The 18,848-nt window shown below is 39.9% G+C and overlaps 1 protein-coding gene across 9 annotated transcripts in view; it reads right to left on the minus strand.

Annotated features, from left to right (window-relative positions):
- The window catches only part of slc36a1 (solute carrier family 36 (proton/amino acid symporter), member 1), a 135,269-nt gene that overhangs the window by 100,566 nt on the left and 15,855 nt on the right, over positions 1-18,848 (minus strand). For all 9 annotated transcript variants that reach the window (XR_004221919.1, XR_004221920.1, XM_018092822.2 and 6 more), the window contains exons 4-8: positions 13,415-13,503; positions 12,758-12,853; positions 10,915-10,999; positions 8,690-8,908; positions 8,169-8,267 (exon numbers count right to left, since the gene is read on the minus strand). Coding sequence is in view for 7 of the 9 variants with exons in the window: in XM_018092822.2 (XP_017948311.1) it covers positions 8,169-8,267; positions 8,690-8,908; positions 10,915-10,999; positions 12,758-12,853; positions 13,415-13,503 (588 nt within the window). In the remaining 2 variants the exon portion in view is untranslated. The remainder of the gene's footprint in view (positions 1-8,168; positions 8,268-8,689; positions 8,909-10,914; positions 11,000-12,757; positions 12,854-13,414; positions 13,504-18,848) is intronic.

Genomic DNA, 18,848 nt, shown 5'->3' on the forward strand with positions numbered 1-18,848 from the left:
GCACTTGTCATAATTAAGAAGCAATGTTATTGTCGTTATTTATCTGGCGATGACATATTTTTAAGCGTTATTTTAAAGCATGCGGTATATTTATGCGTTATTTCGTAGCATGCAATATTAGCGCACGATATTACGCACGTAACCATTACTTTCTGAAAACTACTGTTCTGTACTGTTCATAAGTTATGGAGATACAAATTACGGAAAGATCCCTTATCCGGGAAAACTCAAGGTCCCGAGCATTCTGTATAATAGGCCCCATACCAAATAAGCAGGATTATAAGTATAGCAGAATTTAACTGCCTGGAAAAAACATATGAGTAACACAAGATATATGTAGAATATTTTCCTTGCAAAGGTCTGTTCAGCATTGGCTGGGGGTTGCAAAGATGTTAAACCCTAAAGCATATCTCAAATTGGCTACAATTACATAAGAGCAGTTAGCATTCACTTTTCATATTGCTAAGCAAGTCCTTCAGAAATATCAGTAAGATTAGCAACATGCTGCTCTATCATTATTTGCCAGTTTCTCCCATTCCCTTAGGGCTCTGGCACACAGGGAAATTAGACGCCCACGACAAAACTCCATGTTCACGGGCGACTAATCTCCTCGAGTTGCCATGACCCGCCATCCCACATTTAAGTCGCCGGCGGGATGGCACATGCGGCGGCGCGATTTCCCGAAATCGTGCCGCCGCTTGTGCCATCCCGCCGGCGACTTACATGTTCGCCGGTGGGATGGCAGGTCATGGCAACTCGGGGAGATTAGTCGCCCGTGACAAAGGAGATTTGTCGCGGGCGACCAATCTCCCCGTGTGCCAGAGTCCTTAAAATAACCTTTATCAGGAGCCGTCAGTCTGAAAGCTGATAAACAATCCCCAATGCCTCCTCTAGAAGGGAACCTATAATTATGCTTACATATGCACTTATCCTCCCTATGGGGGACATGAATAAAAAAAAAACATACATATCTATGTTTTCCATTGAATATATTGTCCTTCATAGGGGAATTCTACTTGCCAATCATCCATTTAATTATATGCTGAAAAGACGCCAACAAAAGGAAATCAAACCAGGCACAGCTTTGTATGAGAAAACATATAAATGTGGAATATAATACAGTGTCGCTTGTAGCTTAACTACCTCACAGCCAAAACAGTCCAAACATTGCCTTGACTTTCCGCACTTTTGGTGGCAGACATGCTACAATCTTGACATCCAGTCATTTACTTTAACATTTTATTTAGTTCGAAAAAAATGCTATGGGTAAAAAAAAATTTGGCAGGTTATTGGGAAGGCACCATACATGGGCCAATAGCCTGGAGAGAAGGTGCATGGCCAGCTTTATCTAGATGAGTTAGACTTCTGCCTACTGCACAGTTATCTATTAAAGATTGTCATCTGTTACACAGAGGGAGCACCCATGGTCTAAGACAGTGCTGTCCAACTGGCGGCCCGCGGGCCACCCCCTCTGTGTGGCTCCCCACCTGTCTGGCTGATTTGATGGCTGACCTTTGTGTAAGCTTTAAATGGTATCAGTACTGAGATTAACTGGCCCCCTGCATGGTTCTCACCTCAGATTCAGGCTGTAATACCCTGTATTGTTTAAACATGTAATCCCCTGTGTTTTTCACACCTTTTAGTTTCTGCAGTGTTCACACCTCAGGCTTTAAACACCCACATTGTTCCCCTGTTCACACCTCGGACATTGTATGTAGTGCCTGCACTATGCTGCCTATGTATATGGCACACAGACAGCATAGGGCAGGCAGAGTATGGCACACACAGACAGCTAAGGGCAGGCAGAGTATGGCACACACAGGCAGCTAAGGGCAGGCAGAGTGCTGCCTGTGTGTGCCATACTCTGCCTGCCCTATGCTGCCTGTGTGTGCCATACTCTGCCTGCCCTATGCTGCCTGTGAGAGGTAAAACTCACAGGGGTTTGTTCTGGGAGTTTGTTAGCAGTTGGAAATAGCCATTAAATGGTCCCTAAGGTGTGTAATTATGTTGCTGGGGTGCTGTGCTATCCACAGGGGAGGAGGAGGCGGCATATGGATTTAAGGGTGTGTCTTAATATGACATAATATAATACTTTCATATATGAATAACTGTTGATATCCCGCAGTGAGGACCAAGCATTTGGGTTTTTGATGCACTACCACCATTGTGATAAAATGGGTGTGGTTTGAAGTGGGTGTGGTTCAAAAAAGGGGAGTGGCCAAAACTGGCTTCCATTAGCGGCCCTCCACCATGTATGCTAGAGATATTCCGGCCCTCGGCACTGCAGAAGTTGGACAGCACTGGTCTAAGACAACAGAAACAGCAGGCTGTGACATATAATGATGCAACCCTGCAGGGCCACCATCAGAAATCACGGGGCCCCTCACTACCAAATTTTCTGGTGAGAAGATCCCCCAAAGACGCCTCTTCGCTTTTGTCTCCATGCGACAGGAGAAAGGCCCTTTTACAGGGTTGCTCCCTGTGCGCACTGGCATCATGCATACGCATGGGGCACAACCAATCAGATTAGCTGCTGACCACCAATGAAATTTAAGATGTCCAATGTTAAGGTGGACTGGGCCTGTATTTGATTAAAGGGGCCCCCCTTAAAAGTGGAAATCCTCTGGGCCAGGGACGACTGTCCCCCCCTGATGGCGGCCCTGTTTCCATATTACCAACCCCAGAAGGTAGACAGGATAGGCTTCTACCTAGGGTACAATGCTCCAGGGATACAGTACCAAAGTTCCAAAGTGAGCAACTGGACGGGAGGCAGGGAGGAAGTGTTGTTCAAGAGGGTGGGAGTGCGACTGATTGATTGAGGTGGTGTGTGGTGGCAATGTGAAGAGAAATGAGTGAAGAGCAGGCAGGCAGTGGGGAACTGAGCCAACAAACTCTGCCGTGGGCGTCAATAGTAATTGGCATGGCTCTGCCAACAAGCACTAACCCCAGTCCACCCTATTATTCTTTATAAAAACAACTTATTCTTCTTACTACACCAGTGGATATTACAGAGATCCTATCCCATTCACAAAAAAAAATATCAGAAAACAATTAACTTGCCTGTATGTTGCAGATGGTGTCCTAGCTGAACAATGCAAGGCTGCAATGCTAAAGACTGTCCCAATGCTTTCCAAATATTAAATCCTTGCAAAATTCTATTGGACCATGCAACAAGTCACCTGTGTGATCCAAAGTACCATTCAACTAGTTGTTTATGGCTATGGGTTGATTCTGACTGAGCAGCTGAGCCGTTGTATTAATGTTAGTGTATGTATGTATATGTGTGTGTACGTGTGTATAAATATCAGGTTGGGGGGGGGGCAAAATTAGAACTAGTAGCCTGCAATACTACATATTGCTTTAGTGCAGCTATGTGTTGACTATCAGAATGATGGCATTGCTACACCACGTATTTTACACTGAAGCTAATTGAAACTGAAATTACATACCATATCCATTAGACCCCGATTTAGGGTTCAAATTGGCATAAAATGACACAGAACACCAATTAATCCTTGATTAATTTCTAGCTCAGGCATGACAGTAATTTATAGGACAAAGTGATTTTTTAGAGCTCACATTTCTGTGTCATATTGTAATTTACATTTAGGCACAAACTGTACTGTAGTACAAGCTGAAATTTTTCTTTATTTTGCATCTTAATAGGGGTGCCCTAAATCCATCATTTTTGGATTTGTCCAGATCCCAAACCAAATCTAAAACGTGATTTGAATATTTTCATTTTAAAAAGTGCCAAATCAATCATCCAGAGCTTTAAAGAGCTTTCAGTACATCCCTACTTTCTACCTAGCGAGACATCCTTAAATTCAAGTCCTCAACTGGTCTCAGTGTCGGCACGCAAAGACAAACAATCTGGTCATTTGGAACATGCACTTGTCCCTAGCTCGTGCCCAACCTGCCAAGAAGTGTTCCTCTCTTTTATAAGATTGGACCCAAACTACTTCTGTGCATTAAGCTACCAAGAAATGCCCAACCCACTCAACCAACCCACAGGCCCTGTGAGGTCCAGCTAGAATTACTGTGTATACAGTTACTTTGTTGTTCTTCCTGTTGCAGTTGTCTTAAGTGAAAAGAGAAAAAAGAAAAAAGAGAAAAAAAAGAAAAAGAGAAAAAAGAATGAGGTATCAAATGGGCAGTACCCATGGTCCATGATCTCAGTGTTCCCAATAGTTCACATAATAAAGGTGGCAACACACAGATACCTAGTGTAAAAATGGACAAAGCCATTTGCACAACAATTACATGGACTGCCAATCATGGAGTTACAGTGGATATAAAAAGTCTACACACCCCTGGTAAAATGTCAGGTTCCTGTGTTGTACAAAAATGAGATAAATCATTTCAGAACTTTTTCCACCTTTAATGTATCCTATAAACTGTACCACTCAATTGAAAAACAAACTGAAATCTTTTAGGTGGAGGGAAGAAAACAAAAAAAACTAAAATAATGTGGTTGCATAAGTGTGCACACCCTCTTCTAACTGGGGATGTAGCTGTGTTCAGAATTAAGCAATCACATTCAAAATCATGTTAAATAGGAGTCAGCATACACCTGCCATCATTTAAAGTGCCTCTGATTAACCCCAAATAAAGTTCAGCTGCTCTAGTTGGTCTTTCCTGACATTTTTTTAGTCGCATCCCACAGCAAAAGCCATGGTCCACAGAGAGCTTCCAAAGCATCAGAGGGATCTCATTGTTAAAAGATATCAGTCAGGGGAAGGGTACAAGAGATTTTCCAAGGCATTACATATACCATGGAACACAGTGAAGACAGTCATCATCAAGTGGAGAAAATATGGCGCAACAGTGACATTACCAAGAACTGGACGTCCCTCCAAAATTGATGAAAAGACGAGACGAAAACTGGTCAGGAGGCTACCAAGAGGCTTCAGCAACATTAAAGGAGCTGCAGGAATATCTGGCAAGTACTGGCTGTGTGGTACATGTGACAATAATCTCCCGTATTCTTCATATGTCTGGGCTATGGGATAGAGTGGCAAGACGAAAGCCTTTTCTTACTAAGAAAAACATCCAAGCCAGGCTACATTTTGCAAAAACACATCTGAAGTCTCCAAAAAGCATGTGGGAAAAGGCATCTGATGAAACCAAGGTTGAACTTTTAAAGGAGAATGCAAGTCAAAATTTAAAAAGCCTACTGTCCAATAGTCCTCCTATTGTTTAGTAAAAACACCACACTTTTGGCTCACCTAATCAAATATTTACTCAGTCACACTTACTTCACATTTTCTAGAACAGGCAGCCATCTCTAAAAAGGTATTCTCCCTTCCTTTCCCTCCTTGTTTCATACTGCACCTGTGTTTCATTCCCACCCCCCCCACCAGATCCCCTTCTGATTGGCTGGTAGGCAAGTGTAGCTCAGAACAGGAGACAGGATCACATTACACACATGCTCAGAGAATAGGAAGGCTGCCACTGGCAGCCTACAGAAAGGACAGAGATATTCCAGTGGATGTCACTGTAGTCTTCACACTGCTGTAGGCTGCCAGCAACATATCTCAGAGAAGCAAGCAGGGATCTGGGAATTTACATATGCAGTAAGTACTTAAAAAGAATGCCTTTAGACTTACTTTTAATTTATATTAACCTTTCATTGTCCTTTAAGCCATAATTCCAAAAAATTTGTTTGGCGCAACTACAATACTGCACATCACCAAAAGAACACCATACCCACAGTGAAGCATGGTGGTGGCAGCATCATGCTTTGGGGCTGTTTTTCTTCAGCTGGAACTGGGGCCTTAGTTAAGATAGAGGGAATTATGAACAGTTTCAAATACCAGGCAATATTGGCACAAAACTTTCAGGCTTCTGCTAGAAAGCTAAACATTAGGAGGATGCTGATCTTTCAGCATGACAACAACCCAAAGCATACATCCAAATCAACAAAGGAATGGCTTCACCAGAAGATTAAAGTTTTGGAATGGCCTAGCCAGAGCCCAGACCTGAATCCGATTGAAAATGATCTGAAGAGGGCTGTGCACAGGAGATGCCCTTGCAATCTGACAGATTTGGAGTGTTTCTGCAAAGAAGAGTGGCCAAATCTTGCAAAGTCAAAATGTGCCATGCTGATAGACTCATATCAAAAAGAGTGCTTAGTCTAAGTGCTTAGTTTAAGGGTGTGCACACTTATGCAACCACATTATTTTAGTTTTTTTTTGTTTTCTTCCCTCCTAGGTGGAGATTTCAGTTTGTTTTTCAATTGAGTGGTACAGTTTATAGGTCACATTAAAGGTGGAAAAAGTTCTGAAATGATTTATCTTTGTCTCATTTTTGTACAGCACAGGAACCTGAAATTTTATCAGGGGTGTGTAGACTTTTTATATCCACTGTATGTAAGCACACGGTCACTGCATTAACCAGCAGACCACTACACCAGTTTCATATTATTAAATAAGTTCGAGGCTTCTTCTAAAGATCTTGATAATATCCTGTGCTGTTGTTTTGCATGCAGCAGCCAACATCCAACTCATATAAATAATAGCCTTGTATAAACACAGCAAGGTTAAGTATACTTGCCAAGGTTTGCAATGAAGATAAGAAGTCTATGGATGACACTGTGACAATAAGAAGCTTAATTAGAAGCTAGTTTCCAAGAAAACAGTGAATGTACATCAGAGGCAGCATTCAATAGCCAGAAGGCTCTAAAAAGTAGAAAATGGCCTTCTACACCAAAATGAATCTACAATGTAATTAAAGGCTCAAAGAAATCATGGCTTTGAAGTGGTATGTAGTAGAAATTTCATTTCACGTGTGTAGCCACTTAACCTGAAGGCCTAATCTCTAAGGAAACAGCAAAAAAATGGACAAGACTGGAAAGAGGAGCTTTATTCCCCAAATGACCAGTGCAGAGCAGATACAACGGATGAATTGCTCTCCTGTTAGATTAAGCATTCAGTAACTTATTTGAAATCCCAGTCACAAATAATTAAACTGAATGTAAGGGCACCAATAATTCTTTCATTATTATGATGTCTAAATTTTTATGTATTTCAGGATTGTTTCCCCAAGCATCGGACATCTGGACATAGAATGGTCATGGGTTGCTTAACAATGGCTTTCACATTTAGATGTCTATTTATAAAGCTTCAAAATGTTAAAAAAAAAATGGTCAAAAAACATAAAATTTTACCAATATACTTAGAAATTTAACATCCTTGGCAACCAAAATTTTAGTCAAATTTGGTCTTCAGATGAGACCAATGAAAATCATTTAAATACTTTATAAATAGGATGGCCAATGATAGCCATACTGATCAAATATATTCTACTAAACTGTGCAGGATGCAATTATCAGTGCCATGTTTGGTTGGGTAAAGTTTAGGACTCTCTGTTGTCCATTCATTCATTCCCATCCCATCTACCATATTCAGTAAGAACCTTACTTTGTGCATAGGGTTATTAGCATGTTGTAACAATAAATGGCCTTCCCCAAACTGTAGGAAGCACAGAACAGTTAAAAATATAATAGTTTAATGTAGTAGCACCTGTGTCAGTAATGATGGGTGTGGACAAAATTGCCAGTTCCAATAAATAGAAAAATCCAAATACTGTTTGCTGTATATTGTATGGAGAGGTGTGGGAATAAGGCTAAGCAAAATAAGTCATTATAGATATCTCTGCAGGTAGAAAGGCAAGATTAAAGGCATGTACAGCAATTCCATTACACAAGTTTAATATGAACTGTTATATGGAATGGCTAGAGGCAAATATGCTAGTTAGATGGATAGTTTATAGCAGTCCAGATAGGACAAAATTAGAATTTATTATCCAGCAAAGGACAAATCTGCTAAGTGTGGGGAATACAGGTATGAAATCCCTTATATGAAAATATGTTATTCTGAAAGCTCAAAGAAGCCATTTCTCAAAGAGCCAATTTTAAAGCAAATAATTCACATTTGTACTTGATTGCATTTTATCCAAACTAAGCTGCACAATTCCATATTGGTGGCAAAACAATCTTATCTGTTTTATATAATGTTTAAATGATTTTTATCAGACGTAAGGTATGGTGATCCAAACTAAGCAAAGATCTTTTATTTGGAAACCCCAGGTCCCAAGCATTCTGGATAATAGATCCTATACTGGTACATTAATTATTCTTAGAATGAAAATGTTGTGTACAAACTTACCACTCCAATGCCCTCAAAGGCAAAAATTGCAGTGCCAAAGAAGAGAGCATAAGACCTCCAACTAGACACAAAAGATAGACTTGTGGGGTCCGGGATATCCTACAAGAAGTAAGCAATAGTAAGAGCAGGTCCTCTGATTCTATCATGACTACCTGCAAGAGTTATTTCATTTGCCCAAAGTTCATAATCTCTTTATTTGAAACTATAACACTGAGAATTATTGCATGTGGAGAATATGGATCAACAGAATGCAGATAAAAATTTAAAAACTGCCAGATCGACAAACTGACTGATATCCTTGATACCAATTTTCTACCCAAAATACACGTACTTAAAATATGTCCAGTACAATTTTTTCCATACATACATGGCTACCTTTAGTCCTCTAGGCCCTACCATGCGCTGCCTTTCTTCGATAGCTCTTCCTAACATAACATAGACACCAGCTCTACCTGAGGACATTTATTTCACAGAAATCTAAACAAAGATGAAAAAGGAAGTCTCATCTGCAACTGTCTTACCCTGCCAATATACTGGTAGATCATAATAACACTCCCCAACATGGAGAGATTAGCCAGCAATGAGAAGATGGACAGGTAGCGCAGGTTTGTGATGAAGACCAGCAGGATAAGAAACGGCAGAAATGAGAGAATATACAACCTGGAATCCATACTCTCTACCAGCACAAGAGTTTCATTAGAGCTGCAGTCATTTGTCGTGCCATTAGCTGCCTCTACCACCTTTAAGGGCACAAAGAGAAATCATTAGTTATGGAACAAGGTATTTTCCATTTCTGGAAATGGAGTTAAAATTACTGAAATAACCACATAATTGTCGTTTCAGTCAATTACAAGAAGTATGCCACAAGAAAAAGACTTATATGATATATAAAAGATTTATTTCTGTGAGCCACTGTGCAATTCAAACAAATTGCTGGGAAAAATCATGGCTGTGAAAGTACCCAATGTGGCATAAGGGTAAAGAAAACTGGGATACCACTTATAAAGCATGATGCATTTGAAAGTATGGAGGGAATATACTTAAAGGAGAAGGAAAGGCTAGTAAAGAGTTAATCTCAAGCTGCAGGCATACCTTCAGTTGTCTCAATAGTGCCCTTAAGTCTCCCCATATTTCACCTGTTCAGAAGATCTGAAGCCAAACAGGAAGAAAAAACACTGGGCTGTGTAAAGAATGTTCCCATAATGCCTCACTCCTGCACAGACATGCAGACCAAGGGGTATATGTATGATGCTGAGTAAAAAGTGGAGTAAAACATCACTGGTTATGTTGTTCATAGCAGCCAATCAGATACTATGCTTTGATTTTCTAACTGTTAAAATCTAATTGCTGATTGGTTGCCCTGGGCAACATCACCGGTAATGCTTCATTCCACTTTTTACACAGCATCATAAATATACCCCCAAGTGTACATGCTCAGTTAGTAAGACTATGAGTCAGCTTCCTCAGATCCACATTCCTAAGGGGGAAGTAGTGAGTTCTTAGCATTCTTGAGGGAGGGGGGAGCAGGAAAGAGCAGAGAACAGAAAGCTGCCTGTCTCTGGCACAGGAATTACAGACACAACAAATCTTTTTTCAGAGAAGTCAGTGCAGCATTTCTGTGAGTGCTTATGGCTGTATTTACATAGACCTTTCTGATAAAGCTTACTTAGTTTTTACCTTTTTTTCTCCTTTAAAGGGGAACGCCATCTATAAATTAGTTTCTGGTTTCCAATATACATGCATTAAAAATGTTTGGTCTGGTTTAAATCTTATATAAATGGAACTGCAGTTGAAAGCAGTATCTTTTATCCATTTCTGTTCTCTGGTTCTGACTCTATAAACAATATAGCAGGAGTTCCTTTTCATCTGGCTTCTGCTACAGTACATTGTTTTAGAGGACAGAGTCAAGAGTGTAGAGAATGTAAGCAGCCAGACCCAGCAGTGACATTTACAAATGTAAATTTAAAATCACTAAAACGCTTTATTCAAAATATATGTTAAAAAGCTGTTTAAACTTCCATTGCCTTTCAATAACTGTTTTTTTGCATTAATGAAACAGTTTAAGAAACAACAGTGCATATTGTTGTCATTTAAAAATGTATTTTGCTATTACTGTCCCTTTAGTCTCAATACTTAAAGGGTCCATGTTATAGATACTGCAAATGAATAGGTAACTTGAAGATCCCACCACTAAGGCTACAAAGCATCTAAACTGCCTATTATTTACATGGAAACATGAGGCCAGATAAAGGCTGAGTATTATAAAAAGATAATGTGATTGAATCATCTAGGCTCGTATAACTGAATAATAGAATCCATATTGTGTGGGAGAAAACCTCATGGATTGTATTCACAAGCATGAGTCAAACCAACAAGCTGTGCACACAATTAAACTGAACAGAACCACCAAATTAGATGTATTTGTAGAAAAACGACAGAAAAAGCTATAATGTTCAATTTACGAAGGTAGTGCAAGAATAACTATGCTTGCACTACCTTCGTAAATTGAAGTATATGAAAGGAGAAAATGATATATGGTTGGCAAGGTCAATGTACTGCAGAAGCATGAAAGCCTTTCTTGTGTGCATGCATGTATTGTATTTATTTTCAGCTGGTTAATACATATTTATGAGATTCCAAGTATATGACTTATTTACTCATGATTTATTTCTACAAAAAACACGAGCGCCATAGGTGCCATAACAGTGCTGACTAGACTGAAGCCCACTCAGACTGATTTCAGTACCTGTTTGATATTGTCAGCTAGGAATACAAAGTAGACGCAACAAAATCCCAGTTGCGTGAGGATCAAGAAGAATCCAACGATTCGTCTGAAAGTAAAAGGGAAAATAGATCAGTGTTTTTACATCATACAGTCTGCTTCTCTCATTGACTGTCCCAGCCCCTAGAGCAGAGGATAAGGAGTTATTGGATAGGACATGTTCAAAAGAAGAAAGACATATTCCTTTGAGAATACACCTATTGTGCAAAGAGAAATGTATTCTCACTGTTTAGTAAAAAGACCTGCATGTAATAGAAGATCCTTTAGTTCAATAGCGTAGTTGGTAACTAGAGCCATCTTGTGGCAGCTAATCCGGTCACCATATACTTGAAGAGCTTATTTATAAAAGAATTAGGAGAAAATAAAACCATGCTTTTATCGTGAGTGTGTCATTCTTTGCCAATATTCCAGAACTGTGCCCAATACCAGAGGTGCAAAGATTTGTGCTGGGCAGCACACAAAGGGTGTTTACTTGGGCATTGCTCACATGTGCGATATTGAAGGGGTAAAGCAACAAGTACTTGCATTGAAGTGGACACTTAACCCAGGCTAAGGGCTCTGACACACGGGGAGATTAGTCGCCCACGACAAATCTCCCTTGTCACGGGCGACTAATCTCCCCGAACTACCATCCCACCGGCGAAAATGTAAGTCGCCGGTGGGATGGCACACGCTGCGCAGGCGATTTCGGCAAATCGCCGAAAATGCCTCTCGAGGCACAGGGAGCTTCTATAGTTGTGTGCAGTTAGCCACTAGCTACATGGTGCGTCAACTAGTGCAATAATTCACCCATTATTGGGCTAACTTAAAAACCTTAAATAAATGAGTGCTATAGTCTATAACTGTACCTTCACTAAAAACCAAATACTCTTTGGTATTATTTGTAAAGATATTATCGATTATGCAGCAATTTGAGTTAAATATTCAAAGAAACCAAGAGCACAAGGAATGATCTGGGCTATTGTACCCTTGCACTAGAAGGCAAAAGCAAGCTCCCGGATTAGTTGTTATGCCTGCATTATTAGTTAGGCAAAGTAGCAGAAATACTGTAATAACTGGAGTACAGCTGGCTGGTTCATTTTGACCGAGGAGCATACAAGAACCATTTAAATGTAGTTCTCAAATCCCCAGTAACATTCTGCATCTTGCAGTTCACCTCTTGTTTTTGCACATATGGACACATACACGGGGTACTGCCAGCTACATTTGTTCTGTCACAGTATATCAGATCAGCATGTTTTCATTACAACATGCTGTCAGTGCAACCATTTCACCTGTTAAAAGAGTTTAATGGGGCACTGAAATGGTACATACTTATTTATGATATAATTGAAGCCATTTGGCACAATTCCATATATAATATCAAACCAATTCAATGTTGAAATGGAAACGGTGTCCAAAGAATACAAATTCTTCAGCACGCCAATTACATATTCCAAGGGTGCATTCACTTCCCTGGCTGCTTCCAAGCCAAACAACATCCTTGTACCTTGTATTGGGAGAAGCACACCTCTATACTCTGGCAAATGCCTTTTTATTTCAGCAGAAATGAACCTGATTGCCCCGAAAGCTTGTGCTGCATTTCTGCTGAAGTAACTGGCTGAAAGGCATTCGCCAGAGAGGTGTGCTTCTCCCAATACAAGGTATGAAATGGAAATGCACCTATTCACTCAGTAATCATAACAGATTTTTATAGGGAATAAATAAAATAATTTCACAAGCTGGTGGTATGAAGGAAAAGGAAATGTCATCCACAAGAAGGCAAAGCAACAATAATTAAAATATAATGTGTTCTGTGCTTAATTACCTCCCCCAAACAGAATGTCTTTGAAGCCACTGGCTGGGACTGCCCTGCATACTGTACATCAGTGCATCGCCATAGTCCACAAAGGGTCTCTGGTTCCTTAAGAATGAAATAAAAAAAAAATTTTTGGAAGGTGAAAGTGCAAGATCTTATTTTTACTAGTTACATGCTTATACTGCTTTGTTGGTACCTACTTTAATTTCTCTGGCCCTTGCACACTGGCATAAAATAATGTGTATGAAATGATGAGTAAACCTGGTCATACCCTAAGCCTGGTGTGTCATTTCATACAACACTTTGTTTGTTTGGTTATTTATTTTTATTTTATTTATTTGGTTGTTGATTATGCCACTATGATTTAGAGTGGCTAGAGCTAGAATTAACTACAAAGCAGCTAAAGGTTAACTGTTTGCTTTATAATTCTACAAGACATAAAGAGCAGATTGAAGACTTACAAGCCACTGCCTTAGGGAACAAGTTACCTGGTTCCACAAAGAGCTATTAGATTATTTATCCCTTCTCATTTCCAAGGGTCTATTGTGCAAAATTATGTATTTTTACTTGCTGTGGTGCAAAGTTACCACCTTTTAGTATGAGTGTCAGTTAGTTTTATTTTTTTAAAGCGGTCATGTGGGCTATATACGATAAAAAAAACCTTACCTCTGGCAAAGGTGATGGGCACATTTTACCAACAGGTCCATGCAGTGAACAGCAATGATTCCCATAAAGACCAGACTCAGTGGGCCCAGCTGCAAAAGGGAGATAAGATAAAATTATTTTCAAGAGACATTACTGCATAATTATGAAAATAAAAGGGATTTTATTAAATTCAGTTCAGGTGACCGTAGGTAATGTTCATTTGGTGCATATTTAAACTGACTTTGAAAAAATAAGGTCAGTCTAGAAACAGTCAGATCTGCTCTGGCTCTGTAAATCTCTGGTTTGCTATGGTTTACTGCTGAACTTTGTAGTGTTAAGGCCTAAAATATCTGACAGGCCCCAGGCTTTATGATTACCCAGGTATTTTACTCATATAATAGCTTTATGATTATATTATAATTTATCTGCATACATATATCCATTATGCTACGTGCAAATATTATACTGTGTGTTTTAGATATCATAAATTAGCCAAGGAAAAAAGGACGTTAATAGCCTGAAGCTCAAGAAAAAATATATATATAGTGTTCTAGGTGGCACTAATGTGGCAAATCTATTGGCAGTAAAATGCCAAAATAGCCTTCCTTCTCCTTTAAGAAACTGCAACGCTTTGAGAAACTTATACTAAAGAAAAGTTATGCTGCTTATAAAAACTTTAAATATAAAATGCTTTTCTGGCCAATCACAAACGGCTACCTGATGATTCTACCTGATTAATAAAAAGTATTGTAATGGTCAGTTTGCAAGGAGTTCTCTCCAGACTCCTGAATACTCTTGTATTCTGTGCTGGACCAAATAAAACTTCCATCTCTGATGAAATACTTTTTGCAACTTGGCTAAAATTCTGTGGGTAGCTCATTTCTGGGTTATCAGGACCTAACAGAAGTAGTAGAGCAGTGATCCCCAACCAGTGGCTGGTGATATGTTGCTCCCGGTGAATTCAAAGCCTTTATTTTATTTTTGAATTTGTGGCTTAGTGGCACATTTTGGTTGCATTAAAACTGCCAAACAGAGCATTCTGTAGGCTGCCAGTCCACACAGGGGCTGCCAATTATAGCTCTTATTTGGAACCCTTTGAACTTTTTTCATGTCTGTGTTGCTCCCCAACAGTTTTCCAATTTGAATGTTGCTCACGCGTATAAAAGGTTGGGAATCCCTGTAGTACAGAATGCCAGAACACAGGGCTTGACCATAAATAAGGTGTAGGCCAGTTGTGCAGGATGGTATGTTTGCCTGATGTCTGTATTCTTTCAACTACCTCTGATAATTGGTGCAGGCTGTTCTTGTACAGAACAGCTGGGGGTTACCTGTACATGTTGAGGGACATGTTTTCTTGTTATCTCCTTCAATCTCCTGCAGAACAAGAACTGCCTGGCCTGCACCCTTGGTTGGAGGGAAGTATTCAGAAACAGATAGAGGGCCACGTTCTGATTTGTGCTACTGGATAATGACAAGTAAAAAAAGTTTCTGCATGTGGCCCTTCAGCTGTGACTGTAACTTAACTATCACCTTTAATATCTCATTCCAAGGAGGCACACTGTGGAAATGAGAGAAGATAGAGTTTGGACAATGGCATGGGTTTTGGTTAGAATGTTGTATTTAAAAAAGTGATGCTGACACATTTTTATATAACAAAATGAATGACTTTAATTGAATAACCAAATGAGGTTTTACCATATGGGTTCAAGAGCAAAAACAGATGCATAATACATGTTTACAAGATGCATGCTTAATAATATGAATAATACAAGTGCTCATTTTATAGTGTATATATTTGTGCTACTTTATTCTGAACCCCATTTTGCTGCATAAATGTTTTGTGCCTTTGTCACTATGTTATTAGGTGGTCTCCTTGCTTTGCAGTGATCTAAAATTTGCAGGCAACTCAGTACAGGGAAAGCTTGTATTATCAATTAAAGGTAAAATGCACTTAGTGTCTTCTTTTCTAGATACTAAAAGTGAGGCCACGTATAAACATGAAAGCTTTCTGCCTCTTAAGCCAAGCTTGAAAGAAGCTTTTAAACAAATGGCATGCAGAGATGAGAATTACAAGCCGCTGAGGAACAGAATTGTTTGAACACAGAGCTGTAAAAAAACAAAAACAAAGTAATTGGCCCTAGGCGCTTTCACAAGAAATGGCAACTCCTTATCTAGACCTCTCCAAGCACAGTAGCTAACAAATACCAAAACCTAGTAAGTGGGTGTAAACCTGTAGTGGTGCTTCCTATTACACCAATGTTTTCTGATTGCTGGCAGCTCAATATATATTAGTGTGCTGTATCATCTAGGTTGCAGGGTCAGTGTTAACCAGAGTGTTACTTGGCAAACAAGTACAGCTCTCCCTTTTAAAGGAGAAGGAAAGGCTAATAAAGAGTTAATCTCGAGCTGCAGGCATACCTTCAGTTCTCTCAATAGTGCCCTTAAAGGAGAATGCAAGTCAAAATGTAAAAAAGCATACTGCCCAATAGTCCTCCTATTGTTTAGTAAAAACGCCACACTTTTGGCTCACCTAATCAAATATTTACTCAGTCACACTTACTTCACATTTTCTAGAACAGGCAGCCATCTCTAAAAAGTTATTCTCCCTTCCTTTCCCTCCTTATGTCATACTGCACATGTTTCATTCCCTCACCCCTCCTGCCCCTCTGCCAGATCCGCTGGTGGGCATGTGTAGCTCAGAACAGGAGACAGGATCAAGTTACACACATGCTCAGAGAATAGGAAGGCTGCCGCTGGCAGTCTACAGGAAGGACAGAGAGATTTCAGTGATTCACTGGAGTCTTCACACTGCTGTAGGCTGCCAGCACCATATCTCAGAGAAGCAAGCAGGGATCTGGGAATTTAGATATGCAGTAAGTACTTAAAAAGAATGCCTTTAGATTTACTTTTAATTTACCGTATATACTCGAGTATAAGCCGATCCGAATATAAGCCGAGGTACCTAGTTTTACCTAAGAAAACTGGAAAAACTTATTGACTCGAGTATAAGCCTAGGGTGGGAAATGCAGCCGCTACTGCTAAGTTTCAATAATCAAAATAAATACCAACAGAATTATATTAATTGAGGCATCGGTGGGGTATATGTTTTTAAATATATGTTTCAAAGAAAAACAGTTAAACTAGCTCTGTAAGTGGAGAAGAGGGTCAACAAAAACAATATGAGTACTACCCCACGCTCATTGTGCATTGGCAAACTGGCAGCAGACCCAGTTCTGGAGGAGATGTAAGGGGAAATAAGTATGGAAGCAGGCCAGGGCACTGGAGGGTCTGGTTGCAGGTGGCCTAATTTGCACACAAAGGACAGAGGGTGAAGGGATCCAAGGCACCCGACTCGAGTATAAGCCGAGGGTGACTTTTTCAGCACATTTTGGGTGCTGAAAAACTAGGCTTAAAGTCCTTAAAGTCTCCCCATAGTTCACCTGTTCAGATGATCAGAAGCCAAACAGGAAGAAAAAACGCTGAGCTCTGTAAAGATAGTTCCCATAATGCCTCGCTCCTGCACCGAGACCCAGACCAGTGTACATGCTCAGTTTGTAAGACTATGAGGAAGCTTCCTGCTGATTGGCTCAGATCCACATCCCTAAGGGGAAAGGGGGGTTCTTAGCATTCTTGAGGGAGGGGGAGCAAGGAGAGAGCAGAGAGCAGAAAGCTGCGTGTCTGTGGCACAGGAATGACAGACACAAGAAATCTTTTGACAGAGAACTCCGTGCAGCGTTTTTGGGAGTGCTTATGGTTGTATTTAGATAGACCTTTCTGATAAAGCTTACTTAGTTTTTACCTTTCCTCCTCCTTTAAGGGTGTGGGCACACTGGGTGTATGGTCAACTTCCCTCCACTTGCCTACAAAACACAGGTGGAGAGAAGAGGACCATATGTTCAATATGACCTCACCCTAAGAACAGTACAAGGACAACCTTATCACTGCATGGCTGAATCTCATGAAAATGCTACCAAAGATTCCTCTGATTGCCAGTTGATAATATACACTTATCTTAATTTATTTGGACCATCATATCACATGTGACTTTACAGATATCAATCACAAGAGTCCCTGTCCCAGAGAAACTGAAAATGTAACTATGATTTTTTATTCATTAATGCAGAGCACAAGAAATGATCACAATGGCATGAAATGAAGTGGAACTATAACTACTAACTTCCACATCTGCTGATGCACTATGTGCCAACATGGTGCATTGGCAGTTGATATTCTGAAATCTGCCCGATCCACAAACTGAACAATACCCATAGCACATAGCTATTGGTTGGGGTCAGCAAGCCACATACAGCTACAGATATTCGTACAAAACAAAAAATATAATTTGTTGGAGTATGGCCATCTTTAGGTGAGAGAGATGAACTCAATAATTAGTTGTGTTTGTGTTTTTTTGGTGCAAATTCCTGTTCTACCTGTCTGCGTGCTGTAGTGTGTCACTATACGCTATTAATAGTACAAACTGATTTAACAAATACATGGCAAACAAAGACTACAGTTCTTCCCAAAACTCTGAACTGACTGTTTACACTGCAAAAAAAATGAAGTAATCCTAATTAATTAAATCCACTTGAGATTACACAATTCTATTGGTAAAGAAGGCAGAAATGCAGAAAAGTAGGGATTTTATACCTTTAATCTCCCCAAATGTGTTTGTTGCTAGGGTAAAGGTGTACACCATGCCATACATGTAGCAATTTCGATCTTTCGTGCAACCATTGGTTCAGGGCTGAATCATCAGATATGGAGGTAGAAACAATAGAAATTCTACCTCCTTCTGCCGATTTAACCAGGGCTGTGGAGTCGGAGTCGGCAAAAATTAAACCGACTCCGACTCCTACTAAATTTAAATGGGAATAAAAATAAAAAAATAAAGCAAGTTTAAATGTCCCAATTCACAAACAGTCATAATTAATTACTTCTCTGCTATAAGAATAAAGCCCAATGCACGCAGTGCATAAACGAACACGTTGAGTGACCATGAAGCATGCTTTTCATTGACTGTATGCTTCACTAAATGGGACGTAACGCACAGTTAAGGTGCGGCAGCTCCACTGCGTCGTGTTCCTCAGTTACAGGGAACACAATACCCACTGTGAACCTAGCCTAACTCTCACTGATAACTAATTAAGTAAAAAAAAAATTGCAGGTCTAGAAATACTTGTATATGTGAAGACTGAAGCTTTAAAACATTTGAAAAACTGCTTTAATTCAGCTGTAATGTTAGCTTAAACTTTAAACATGACTATGGGATTCTAGGGAAATCATTACAAGTAGGAGTATAGATAAAATTGTCTATCAGTTTATTATCAGTTCAGTTGTGTTTTAAGTGCCCCTTCCCCCCTGCCCCTTCCTGGATGTATAAAATACATTAGCACAGTACTGTCCAACTTCTGCGGTGCCGAGGGACGGAATTTCTCGTGCATACATGGTGGAGGGC

This window comes from Xenopus tropicalis, chromosome 3 (genome assembly GCF_000004195.4).
Source record: "Xenopus tropicalis strain Nigerian chromosome 3, UCB_Xtro_10.0, whole genome shotgun sequence".
NCBI lineage: Eukaryota > Metazoa > Chordata > Amphibia > Anura > Pipidae > Xenopus > Xenopus tropicalis.